The 13,386-nt window shown below is 37.5% G+C and overlaps 1 protein-coding gene across 3 annotated transcripts in view; it reads left to right on the top strand.

The window, feature by feature from the left end:
• The window catches only part of PTPRK (protein tyrosine phosphatase receptor type K), a 537,776-nt gene that overhangs the window by 187,527 nt on the left and 336,863 nt on the right, over positions 1–13,386 (top strand). For all 3 annotated transcript variants that reach the window (XM_087444076.1, XM_014781214.2, XM_004422308.3), the window contains exon 3: positions 8,880–9,151. In XM_087444076.1, coding sequence (XP_087300202.1) covers positions 8,880–9,151 — 272 coding nt within the window. The remainder of the gene's footprint in view (positions 1–8,879; positions 9,152–13,386) is intronic.

Genomic DNA, 13,386 nt, shown 5'->3' with positions numbered 1-13,386 from the left:
GGAAGCAGTTTTATATTTTGCCAAGGCAATGGGAGGGACATTTTAGGGAGAATAAAGTTATTGGAAATAGAATCCTGTGAAGATGCAAATTCAGTCCTTTGGTATTGGAGTTTGAGGGACATTTACTTTTTCTAATCTGACATTTTATAAAGTGCACTTCATTCTGTCTTTTAGAAACAAACTGTATGATGTAAGGGGTAGTTCCATTAGAATAGAAACACTATCTTAAGAAGTAATAGGGGCCGGCCCTGTGGCTTAGCGGTTAAGTGTGCATGCTCCGCTACTGGCAGCCCAGGTTTGGATCCTGGGTGCGCACTGACGCACCGCTTCTCCAGCCATGCTAAGGCCGCGTCCCACATACAGCAACTAGAAGGATGTGCAACTATGACATACAACTATCTACTGGGGCTTTGGGGAAAAACAAGGAGGAGGATTGGCAATAGATGTTAGCTCCGAGTTGATCTTCTTCAGCAAAAAGAGGAGGATTAGCACAAATGTTAGCTCAGGGCTGATCTTCCTCACACACACAAAAAAGAAGTAATAGAATATAAAAATTGGAAGAATTAATAATAGAACATGCAAAAAAGTGAGGGCACCTATGTCAACCTTACCCAAATAATGGAATCTCTTGGGAAATTGTCAAGATTGAAAACACTGTTTAAAGTCATTTCAAATTCTATGATTTTTTCCTTTTTGTTCTATCTTTGAAAAAAACAATACTGTTATTATTTTTGAAATTCTTCATTTTTACTTGCCTTCAGTTGAATTTACCAAGAATTTACAGGTACAAAATCCCTCTGTTAGGTACGAGGAGGAAAAAGAGGTTTCTGATCTTGAAAAGCTTGCACTAGGGCTGGATAGGTGCACAGGTAGCTATGGTATATTTGGTACATAAGAGAGCATTATAGAAGTGCTATGGATATGAAGAGCAGGAAACACAAATAGATAGTTGACAGATTTTGTCATAAAAACATTCCACCCCATACTGAATGCTCTAGACAGTGTTCTAGATTTTTGGATAAGCAAGATAGACGAAATCCAAACTTTTTGTGGAGTTTTTCAATCAAGTTAACAAATAAATTTGGTAAGTGGCAAGTGCTCTGAGGGAGATAAGAAAGAGTGACGTGTTAGAAAGAATCTTAGGAGGAGCTACTTTCGTTAACAGGCCAAGGAATGCTTCACCAGTAGATGGCATTTGAGCTGTGAGGTGAATGATGAAAATAAGCCGGCTGAGGAGAGAGCATTCCAAGCAGAGGGAAATCCAGTGTAAAGACACTGAGCAGCATAAGCTTGGATTTTTGAAGGGCTGAGTGAAGCCCACTGCATCTGTAAGATGTTGAGTAAGTGAAGAATGTGGTAGGAGATAATGTGAGAAAGGAAGGCAGTGGCCATATTATACTGAAGCTGATAGGCTAGAGTAAAGAGTTTGGATTTTACTCTCATTGCAGTGTGGGGCCAAGAAAAGATTAATTGTTTTGAAAAAATTAATCTGGCTGTGTGTAGAAAACTAATGTAGGGCTGCTAGAGTGGAAATCATGAAACCTGTTGGGAGGTAGTTCTGCTTGTCCTCCTGAGAGATGACAAAGCTTGATAAACTAGTGAAAATGTGGAGAAATGGGTGGATGGAGGAGATGATTTGGAAGTAGACACAATAGGAATTGCTGGTGGATTACCAGAGGAAAGTGAGCGAGAGGGAAACATTAAACTGATTTCTAGGTTCTTAGTTTTAGTAACTTGGTTTATTATGTTGCCACCTAATCAGATGAAGAAAAATGGAGTGAGGGGAAGAAGCCTGAAAAAAGAAAATGAGAAGCTGAGACATACTACGAAAAATAGGTCAATGGCATTGCCTTCGGAACAAAGGTAATAGCAACAGAAATGCCAAGAGACATTAATTTCACAACAACAACAAAAAAGATTATCCTGCATAGGCTGGGATCCAAATCATGATTTCAGTTGCCACTCCTCTCTACCCAGCAATCCTGATTATTGCTTCTTAAGCTGGCTGGGCTGGAAACTGTCTTACTATACAGTGTCTTCAGTTTTTTCACACTAACAGTTTCTGGCGTGCTCTTTGTTTCTACTAGGAAAATCTCACTCAATGCCAAGAACTGTTTTGCCCAGTGTGTTGGTGCTTTGGTACCTATTCAAAGTGGTCTTCAGAACATACAAAAATGCTTTTCTTGTCAAGATAGAGTATTCATTAGCCTTTGTACTCCGACTGGAACTATACTATTGACTCTCCTGGGTCTGGATTTCTCAGCCTCCGTGATCGCACGAGCCAATTTCTTATAATAAATCTCTTTCTATATATGTGTGTGTTTGTATCTTATTGTTTCTGTTTCTCTGATGAACCCTGACTAATACACCCTTTATATTTATACTGGTGTAAATATTCAGCTTTTTCGATTTTCATTCTACAGACATCCAACATCCTGGTGAAGACTTTGTTTCATAAAGTACGTCTTTATACCCTGCAGAGATCGAATGAGTGAAGTAGACGCAATGTAAATATACGCACTGATATTGTTCTCGTTACAGAATCAAGATAAAAAGAATTATGTACATTAAATATAGTGGTTCTCCACACATGCTCCAGGTACCACAGTGGGTCCCCAAGACCCTTTCAGGGGACCTGCAAGGTGAAAACTATTGTCATAACACTAAGATATTGTTCTTCTTTTTTTCCCCTCATTTTCTCATGAGCGTATGGTAGAATTCCCAGAGGCTATGTGTGATATTACAGCAGATAGAGGGAAGAAATAAAAATGAGAATCTAGGTATCTTCCGTTAAGTCATACGTTAAAGAGATTTGCAATAATGTAAAACAGAGCCTCCCTTTATACTATTTTTTTGTTTGTTTTGGAAAACAGTAATTTTTCCATAAAAGTGTGTTGTTTAAATTAATACATACTGGGTTTATTATTGTTAATATTAACTGAATTGATCAATGTTTTTAAAATTTCTTAGCTTGAATTCCTAGTATAGTCACTATTGATAGACAGAACTCACAGAAACAAAGGCTGTTTGATGTCCTCAACAATTTTTAAGAGTGTAAAAGAGATCTTGGACTAAAATGTTTGAGAACTGTTTCTCTAATAGAAAGTTTCTTACGTACACAAGAGTGGCTCTGACACAAATGTTAAGTGCACACTTCCAAACATTATACTCTTCCATCAAATGATTCTTCCAGAAGCAGCATAAAGCAATTCCAATTGTTTGTTTTATTTTTGTTGTTGTTTTGACGTTTTCTGATCATTTATCTCACATATCGGTAGGGTTGGTGCTGCCTCAACAGTTCTATCTTGTTATATTTTAAGAGCTAGTCTCTTTGTCTCCTCACTCATTCAGTCATCCAACCAACCAACCAACCAACCAACTAACAAGTGTTTATTGAACTTCTACTATATACAAGGCCCTTGTTAGATGCTGTGCCAGCTATCAATTCCTTGCCTCACAGCTCCAAATCTACCCAGCTCTGTGATAGTGGAGCTTGGCTCTCTAAGCGTTTCTCCTTTGTAGCTAGCACAGTGTTACACTTGTTCAGTAGAGGGTGCGGAAGGGGCATTTTAGTGGGAAGGAGCTTCTACACCTGGTTGACTTGTGCTTCTGTTTTAGTGTCTTCTTGCTGGTACTGCAGAGCTGATAGTTGCCCAGTGATGTGCCCAGTGCCTGCAGTCCCCATGTGAGCTTGAAGCCCGAGCCCTGGCCTGGTGACCACCTTGCTGTGGCCCTCCCCATGGGCACACAGCACACCCCCCGCCTCATGCCGTACTGATACGAGGAAGTGTTTCCTGCTTGCTCAGCAGCTGTGGACCAGCTCTGGCCTGAGCAACCCAGCAAACTTCCTCACCATCCAGTGGGCTGCACCCACACCTCTAAGGAGATCTGATTCTCAGTAACCTCCTTCCCCTTTCCACAGTTTTTCCTTCCTTGGGTATTGGGGCTATTCTTTAGGGTTCTCTTTACAACTTTAGAGTTTCTACCCTCTGATAGTAATTCTTTATATTACACTTTCACTGTTACACTTATTGTGTGGCTTCTCTCTTCTGATGGGACTCTGAATTAATCCAGTGCTTTCTAAGAGAACGTTATTACTCTTCTGAGGGAGATAAACAATCACTATATAAATTATTTAAAATTTGTGCAAATTTTAATTTTATATAATTAGGGGCCAGAATCAGAGAGGCAGAAACTGTGTATCAAAGGGCTTAAGGCAAGGAAAGCTCATTGTGGGCCTGGGCTGAGGAAGAACAATGGGTAAGAATTGGCTTGGGACTGAGACGAGAGTAGGCTTTCTTAGAAGAGCATGAGCCCGTTCTGGAGAAGACAGCTGGCACGGTGTATGGAGAGAGCAGTGAGGGCTCTGTCAGGTTGGAGAAGATGGTTGTGAGAAGAAGTAGTGGGAGGTAAAGTCACAAATGTACTTCTAGGCAAGATCATGAAAGGTTGTCAATACTAAGCAGAGAAGTGGGAATTTCTCTCAGCTTGGTTTATAAGGCACATTCAGTGGATTTTGAATAAGAACGGACAATAAAAATATTGTGTCATTGTATAAAAGGAGATGTTTAAATAAAGGGGTTTCAGGATGAAGTATGGAAACCTATTTATTCATTATTTTCTTTGCAGTTAATCGTATTCCCTGTGTTACTATGCTATTTCTAGAAGTATAGCTTAAAGATAAAATTTTCATTAATGCATACAATCCATAGTGCATTATTTATTCATCCAGATATGAGACTACGGTGTTTATGAATATAGGACTTGTTTTCTTTGGCTATTCTTTTAAATAAGAACTGCTATTTACTCTAAGTACTTGCTGCCTCTCTCTCTCTCTTTTTTAATGAATTGAAATAAGAAGTTCCTGAGTTTTGTATTGTGTTTTTTTGAAAGCCGAGATGCTGCTAATCTGGGGGATGCTAATAGGATTTATTAAATACCTGTGTTTATTTCTTAAGTATTTATCATTTTTCATTTGATATTCTTTGTGTAAGATAGCATTCATGCAGTCTTTCTTCTTAAAAACAAGAAGTGCAAATCTAATGCATGTTCATTGTAGAACATTCAGAGAATGTACCATGAACAAAAATAAGAAAACAAAAACATCACAGCTCCCCCTGAAAATGTAGTTAACATTTTGCTACATAGTCTCTGTTTTTTTTCAGTTATATGTTCATGTTTATGTGCACATATATGAATATACACACATTTACACAAATGTATTTAACATAAGTATATATTTTTCGTGATATATAAAAAATATATTATTTTATACCCTGCTTATTTTACTTAACATATCATGAATATCTGCCATTAAATGGTTTGAATAATATTATTCTTAATGACTGCATAATTATTCAACAAACTTATTTACCACAATTTTGCAAATTGCCTGTTATTGGACATTTAAAATATTTTGTTCTCTGTTTTAAACAGTGTAATGATGAGATGGACACCTTTTTTAAGCTATATTTTTGTACATATACAGACTGTTCAGTTAGTGTACATTTCTAGATTTAGAGTTGCCAAACCAGAGGATCTATATCTCTTTTAAGGTTTTTGATTCTTATTGCCAAATTGCTCTCTCAAAAGGTTACACTTTTTAAAAATTATTATAAGCATATAAGTTTTTCTCCTCTGTCTTAAGTGATATATTAGAGAACTCCATTGCTCAAGAGACTGTAAGGAATATTTGTAAAGCTACGTTAAAGAAGTTACATTAATTAATAGTTAGTTGCTACAGGGCCGGGCCCCGTGGCTTAGCAGTTAAGTGCGCGCGCTCTGCTACTGGTGGCCCGGGTTCGGATCCCGGGCGTGCAGCGACGCACTGCTTCTCCGGCCATGCTGAGGCCACGTCCCACATACAGCAACTAGAAGGATGTGCAACTGTGACATACAACTATCTACTGGGGCTTTGGGGAAAAACAAAGAGGAGGATTGGCATAGATGTTAGCTCAGAGCCGGTCTTCCTCAGCAAAAAGAGGAGGATTAGCATGGATGTTAGCTCCGGGCTGATCTTCCTCACAAAAAAAATAAAAAATAGTACATTATCTGTGTGTGCACACAGATATTTCATTATTAAGCCTCGAGAGAGCTAAATCACAGCTAAATAGAAGTGAACTCTTATTAGAAATCTGAGGATTAGTTAGCTGGTAACAGAACAATAGTAAATAAGCTTAAATTATAATGTAAAGAATGAGGGAAGTGCATATTGTAGAATTTCCTGAGTGTAAGGGTTGGAACCTAGGTATTCTGGGAGATGGTAGAGGTAATTTTTAGAAGTTGATAAGAATAGCATAGTGTTCTCTATGTTTGGGATGCTGGAAGGGAATCTTGTGTCAAAGAGGCAGGTACCTCCATGATGCCTAGTGGGTAAATTGCCGCTCTATGAAGTCACTTGGCAGAAGGATGTAGATAGCATTTAGTGCTAATTCTTGCTTCTTCCTTTCTGGAACTGTGCAATAAATGAGTAGTATTTCATAGCACTCAGAAAATGTAGCAATAGTCGGGCTGCGTTGAAAGAAGCCCATTTAGCAGAAATATCCTATAGAAATGAAATATCAGCACCTTAAAAAATTTTATTTATCTCACATTGAATGCCCTTGAAATGCTGAAATAGTTCAGACAAGCTTTTATGTTGTGACTTTTGCCTTTCTAATAATCAAATTGGTAACTCCTATAAATTAATATACTTTGCTCATCCCATTTCCTTAATAAGAAAATTATTGTAGCTTAAAAGTGCAACTGGCTGAAAATTGCTAAATGGCCTTAATGGTAAATATCATGCTACATAATTAAAATGTGAGACCAAGTATAGTTTATTCCAAAGTTTATTTTATAATGGAAGAAAATAACTATTTGAAAGCACGTAAGTCATTTATAGAGCACTACTTTAAAACTGACAATCAGAAGCCATAATTGATGCAGACTTGTAAAAATAATTTAAATCCACTACTGCCATAATATGTCACTGAAAAAACTGTTGTAGCAGGAGAGAAATAGGTCACAGGTTTGTGAAGAAGCTAAGGCCCGATAACACTAAGAAACTTATCCAAGATCTCAGGCCTGGTCCTAGTTAAAGGCAATAATTGGTCTGCTCTGCTATGGTAAGTCTGAAAGACATCTCAGCAAATCAACCACGCACTTCAAAATGTGAATATAACCAAGAATAGAAACATCCTGATTCTATAAATTGGGTTGGGATCCAGGATATCCTCTTAAAAAGAAAGACACAATTTCTCCAAAAATATACATGGCCAATTTATTTATTAGTGTATAATCTGTGAGAATCCGGAAGAAAATAAAAAAGAATTGCAGGTTACATGAGAAGACGAGAATTGGGAAAAATGAAGCAAAAGTAGTAGCAATAACTATCCCTATAGTAAGCTTATTCTGTACCTGGCCTGCAAGCTGATAGAGTTATTGTATGAAAGCTTCACAAAGGCTCTGACCCGTAGAGTCCCCCTGATGGGAATTGGTCAGATTTGAAATTTTGGTTTCTTATGTTGTTGAAGCCCTCACATCTGCCATGATTTGCACCTCTGTTAGGGGTTAATTGCACTAGTTAGACTAGTAGTCAACAAGTGTTTAGTGTGTCATGGGTGACAGTTTGTATGTTTTAGGGAGGAAACACAGAGGGTGGATTGATCTACAAGTTGGTTAAGAAGAGGTGTCTGAGTGTAATCCTTGTAACACTGGGTTCTCTAACAGTACACCTAATATATTTTGGTTAAATTACATCTCAGGGAAGAAATATTTTACAGTAAAATTTGTATTCTACCTTGTGTGATAAATAGGTTTATTTACATTTTTTGTGATATGTGTCTGTTAAAATCCACAGTGATGTGAGAAAAACTGGTGGTTTTTCTGCAGAGGTCCTGGGACTAATATCAGCAGCTGATGTTCGAGTCCCATTTGTGTACTTAGCGCTATATGACCTCTGCCTGCAATGCAGAGACTGTGTTGAGGGTGGAACTATAAGGTGCTATTAAGTTGGGACTCTTTGTGTCCTGTGCCTCCCCATGACAGACAACCAGTGAATATTTATTGAATCGATGGTAGTGGAGTGGATTAGAGAGTTTCAAACCAGGTTTCTTGCAGCTTTAGAAGAGCATAGGGACTATTGCAGAATCGAGGCCAATAGCAATGGTGATTAGCTGATGGCTTAGTGAATGAGGCCAAGTAGGTGAATCTACTATGTGTCAGATTCTTAGCTCTAGGAATTTGACATTTTTAACTTTCAGTCCTGACACTTACACTGGGAAGTGTTCTTATTCCCTGGACTGAAGTTCAGAGTGGTCAGTACCTTGCAGAAGGTCACACAGCTTGTATAAATGATGATCTTGAGATTTGAAATCAGAAATGATTCCAGTGCCTGCAGTCTTAGCCTATCTCCCTGCAAGAGTATCACGGATAGGGAAAAGGAAAGAGGTACCCTCAACGTAAACCAGGCCAATAAGGTATTGCTTGTTTGTTTGTTTGGTAATAAAAGACCTCTGTTTAGAAAGACCAGAGATTTTTTTACAGTGGGATCTGGATTTGAACCAGGCTCTACCTGGTATGTTTGACTTTGAATAAGTTACTAATTGTACCTCAATTTCCTAATTTCTAAAATGAGAATAACACCTTGTTGAGGAGAGTAAATGAGTTGATACGCATTATATACTTTGAACAGTGTCTGTTACCTACTAAGAATTCAATTTACCTACTTACTTATTTGATATCTTTCTATGGATCTGTTCTGGAGGACATAGTCTTTTTGAGTTAAATTTAATACTACTTAGAATGGATTGGTATTGTCTTTAGTATTCTTTCTGTTATTATATATTCCCTTTTCTGTGCGTATCTATTTAGCTTTATTATATGTCATGTCATTTCAGGTTCCTACATGCTAGTGGACTCCTCAGATCATGACCCCGGAGAAAAAGCCAGACTTCAGCTGCCCACAATGAAGGAGAACGACACTCACTGTATTGATTTCAGTTACCTGTTATACAGCCAGAAAGGGTTGAATCCTGGCACTTTGAACATATTAGTTCGGGTGAATAAAGGACCTCTTGCCAATCCAATTTGGAATGTGACTGGATTTACGGGCAGAGATTGGCTTCGGGCTGAGCTAGCAGTGAGCACCTTTTGGCCCAATGAATATCAGGTAATCATCTGTGTTTTCTGGTTTATGCTTTGATGTCATTGGATCTCATTGTGTGTGTAATACTTAGAGGTAAATATTAGCCTCTACGAATGAGAGATTGTCTCCCTAGGCCTCCTCCTAGAAATGTTTGAATGCATTGGCACAAAACCTTCAAAGTAGAGGAAATATTTCCACATATAGAAAAAAGTAGCTTTAGGTACAAATTTGTTGGTTGTTTGCCCGAGAGCTGCTTATTGACACATATATTTCTATGTCTCTGTTCAGGAAGAAATAGTCTTTTTGAGCTGAGTCCAATATTCAGACTGGATTGGTTTACTGATTTCTTGAAAATAACGTGGAAAACAAACATGAAATAGTGTTTCATGAAATACATTATCTAAGGGGGAGGCATTTTGAATAATTATTTATATTTTTTTAATTATGTGGAGCATAAAAATAAGCAAACAAAAAAGGAAAAGCTGTCCAAGTGTCTGTATTTTTTCCCTCAGTATGATTAAACCAGACAATGAATAGTGTCAATATATACTTTTTGTTTTGCGTGACTGATTTTATATGATTTAACAAAAAAAGTCCATTTACCAGTTTGGAGAATTATTCAGTAATCCTCACTATGAGGTTCAGTACCTGGAAACAGAAAGCTACCTCTTTTAAGAGTTCACTTTTGTGATAGATCTTGAGATTTAAACTTTTAAAAGACTTACCTGTTTGTAGTTTTTTATAGAGACTATTGAGAATGCATTTATGTAAAAGTATATTTTATTATGATCAGTAAGTAATTTGTAAGCTAAGAACAGTTTCATTTCTGTTTTTTAAACAAGAACGATTTCTTCAGATTAGTCTTGTCTTTTTCCCTGAGGGAGAAAAGCAATGCATTGTTTTGATTGCTTTGTCTTGAGTTGGTTTTTCTATTTTGTTAAAAGCCTCTGACTTCATAGGTATGGTTCCACAGGTAACTTCTCCGTTCAGGTTATGTGTCTATTGAGATTTCAATGGATTTGCATCCCATACTGGGTGATTCCGTTATTCCTGAACAGAGGATGTTTTGCTGCAGTCTGGGAGAGGCATGTGCTTTTTCAGGGCCCCCAGCTCTGGGAGGGCTGCATATGTGGTGGGTGGGTGGGTGGGTGGAAGTGTGTGAAACTAATGCTAAAGCACTGGTCGCAAGATCAGTGGGCTCCTCTCTCTGACAACAGTGGGCTGATGGCTGTCATTGCTGAATAGCCTTCACATCACACTGTCATTATGCTGACTTCACGAGAATCTGTTATTGGAGCTTAACATAACACTGAAAAGAAAAAGCTCTGATTTAAGAAAATAAAACTGTCAACAGATCCAACCTCCTTAAAATAAATTAACGCCCAAATAACAAATGTAGCAAAATATGTTATAACTTTGGATTCTGGAGTCAGATTGCCTGTATTCAACCCTGTTTGCTATTTGCTACCTGTGTAGATAGTTCATTAAGGAATCAAATTGTTAGTTGTACCTTTAAAAAAAAAAACGTGGAATAGATTTTGTTAAATCCGAAAATAATATATCTATGGTATCATACTTCTGTTCCTTTGTAACTAAGAAATGGCATATGTATAATTACTTTTTCCTAATTTTTTTGTAAGATCTATCTTTGTTTTTTTTTTTATTTAAAAAAATTTATTTATTTATTTATTTATTTTTCCCCCAAAGCCCCAGTAGATAGTTGTATGTCATAGCTGCACATCCTTCTAGTTGCTGTATGTGGGACACGGCCTCAGCATGGCCAGAGAAGTGGTGCGTTGGTGCGCGCCTGGGATCCGAACCGGGGCCGCCAGCAGCAGAGCGCGCGCACTTAACTGCTAAGCCACGGGGCCGGCCCTGTAAGACCTATCTTTGAATCACTGATATTAATAATATTTTCTTAAGGAAGGCAAAGTTAATATTAATGTTGAGTTATGTCACCTAGAACTGGATGAATGCTTCTTGGCTCAGTCCATTTTGCGTGACAGAGCTCGCTGGGTGACCTGTACCTGCGGTGTTCTTCAGCAAGCAGTGCAGCAAGTGCCCTGTGAGTTTCAAGGTGGCCAGTGAGAGCTCTTTGGAGATCTCATCAGAGAAAAAGGTTACTAAATACACAGAGCCTGTGGATAAATGTCTCCTTGCTGCAGATTGAACTTTGAGCCATGGACCATTTCTTAGTGATTACTTTCCTTCCACATCTTTTTCTTTAACCTGCAAAACTTAACAATCAATGAAACCAAATAACAGAGTAGAAAATATTTTTTATTCATGTGCTTAGTGCTCAATAAATTACCTGATGGATGTTTGCATCCATTCTGTCATTTAGATGCCTAGTTGTACCTGTGCAGCAGTTATTAGAAACAGCCAGCATAACATAAACTATATTTATGGAACATTTTTGCTGTTAGGAAATAACAAGAAAAACTTTTGACTCTTGCTTAATGCAGAATCCTTATGGATGTTTTTAAAATTAAAATATAGCTATTGCAATGTGCCATATTTTGAAGCTTATTCATTTTCATTCTTAGAGAAACACTGCATATTTTTTATTTTTCCCAGACTCTAGATTAAGTAGAGTTATGATATGCATAGAAATTATTTTCCTTGCTTTCACATTTATTCAACTTCTCCAGAGAGTTTACACTCTCCAAAACTTCTTTTTTTAAAATCTTCTCATTTTTCTTTTTTCTTTCTTTCTTTTCTTTTTTTTTTTTTTTTGGTGAGGAAGATTGGCCCTGAGCTAACATCTGTTACCAATCCTCCCTTTTTTGCTTGAGGAAGATAGTTGCTGAGCTAACATCTGTGCCCATCCTTCTCTACTTTATATGTGGGATGGTGCTGCAGCATGGCCTGATGAGTGGTGTGTAGGTCTGCACCTAGGATCCGAACCCATGAACCCCGGGCCGCTGAAGCAGAGCGTACAAACTTAACTGCTATGCACCAGGCTGGCCCATATATTCTCATTTTTCAAATTCTTTTTTCTTTTTTATTTCTGGTGGAGAATCCTCTCTTGTCTTTGCTTGAGCCATTCCTTATCTGACCACCCCTCTAATACATCCACTTCTCACTCAACTTTAACAAAAAAAAAATCAAAAAGAGAATAGCCTCAGAGTGCTACTATGTTTAGTTAGTACTGGATAATTTTTCTATAAAAATAACACTCCTGGAAGTGAAAAAAAAGTCCTCTCTACAGGCTAGCTCTTCTCTTTTCCATTTTTTTGTTGGACTAAAAATCTGAAACAGATATAGTATATCTTTGGTGCGATTTGCCCTTCCCAGAGAGTCCATCTTGCCAGATGCCTGAACAGGAGAGCGATGTGGTAATTTAATCACTTATAGTGTGGACTAGTCAGTAATGAGGAGATACCAGTCTTGAACCCCAAGTAACTTAAGCTCTGATTTGGGAAAAGGAAAAAATAGCATGCATGACATAGTGAATCAAGGCAAAAATGACCCTCCAAATAATGGATTTTGGTATTTGGCAGATCAGGATAAGGCTCATGGACTTTAGGGCCAGCCTTTCCTGGGTGAATCTTGGCTCTACTACTTAGCATCTGTGCAGCCTTGTGCATATCCTTTAATCTTCTTGACTACAATTTCCTCATCTGAAAAATGAGGATCACAACAGTACCTGCCTCATTGGGTTGTTGTATTAAGTGAGTTAATATATAAAGTGTTTAGAAAAGTATCTGACACATAGTGTATGTTTACCTTAAAGTTAGGCTAACATTATGATGGGTAGATAAAAAATTTGAGAAGTCTGCTGGATTTAATATGGTGGGTAAATGAAAACAAAAGACAGATTTGTTTCCAAAGTAATTTGAGGCAGAAATGGGTCTAGAATTCTTGCCTCTTGATTCTTCTATTCCTAGATTAGTATGCTTTCCACTGAATCACATGTTTTTCTTAAACCACAGTTGTTTGGAGCCAACACTTTCTATAGTGAAACAGAACAAGCAAATGTAAATTTTGTTTATGACATGAGCATTGCAGAGATAAACTGGTATATAAGGAACTTGTTTCTCACCTGTGTCTCCAGAATGATAGATGTCTTTTTAGCTCAGTATACTAATTATAGAAAGTATCATATTGTATTTACTTTATTTGCCATGGTTACAAGTTGCTAATTCTACCTATTTTTATAGGCCTTAAGTAAGTACTGTAAATTTTTAAATTGATCGTTATATAGAAGTAAAAAGAAAAAAAACCTCAAAACATTATGAGGTATTATCTCAGTGTTA

The sequence above is a fragment of the Ceratotherium simum genome, chromosome 19, assembly GCF_057802395.1.
Source record: "Ceratotherium simum simum isolate JZ-2026a chromosome 19, ASM5780239v1, whole genome shotgun sequence".
Classification (NCBI taxonomy): domain Eukaryota; kingdom Metazoa; phylum Chordata; class Mammalia; order Perissodactyla; family Rhinocerotidae; genus Ceratotherium; species Ceratotherium simum.
The sequence above is the reverse complement of the archived record's forward strand: the minus strand, read 5'-3'. Positions and strand labels throughout refer to the sequence as shown.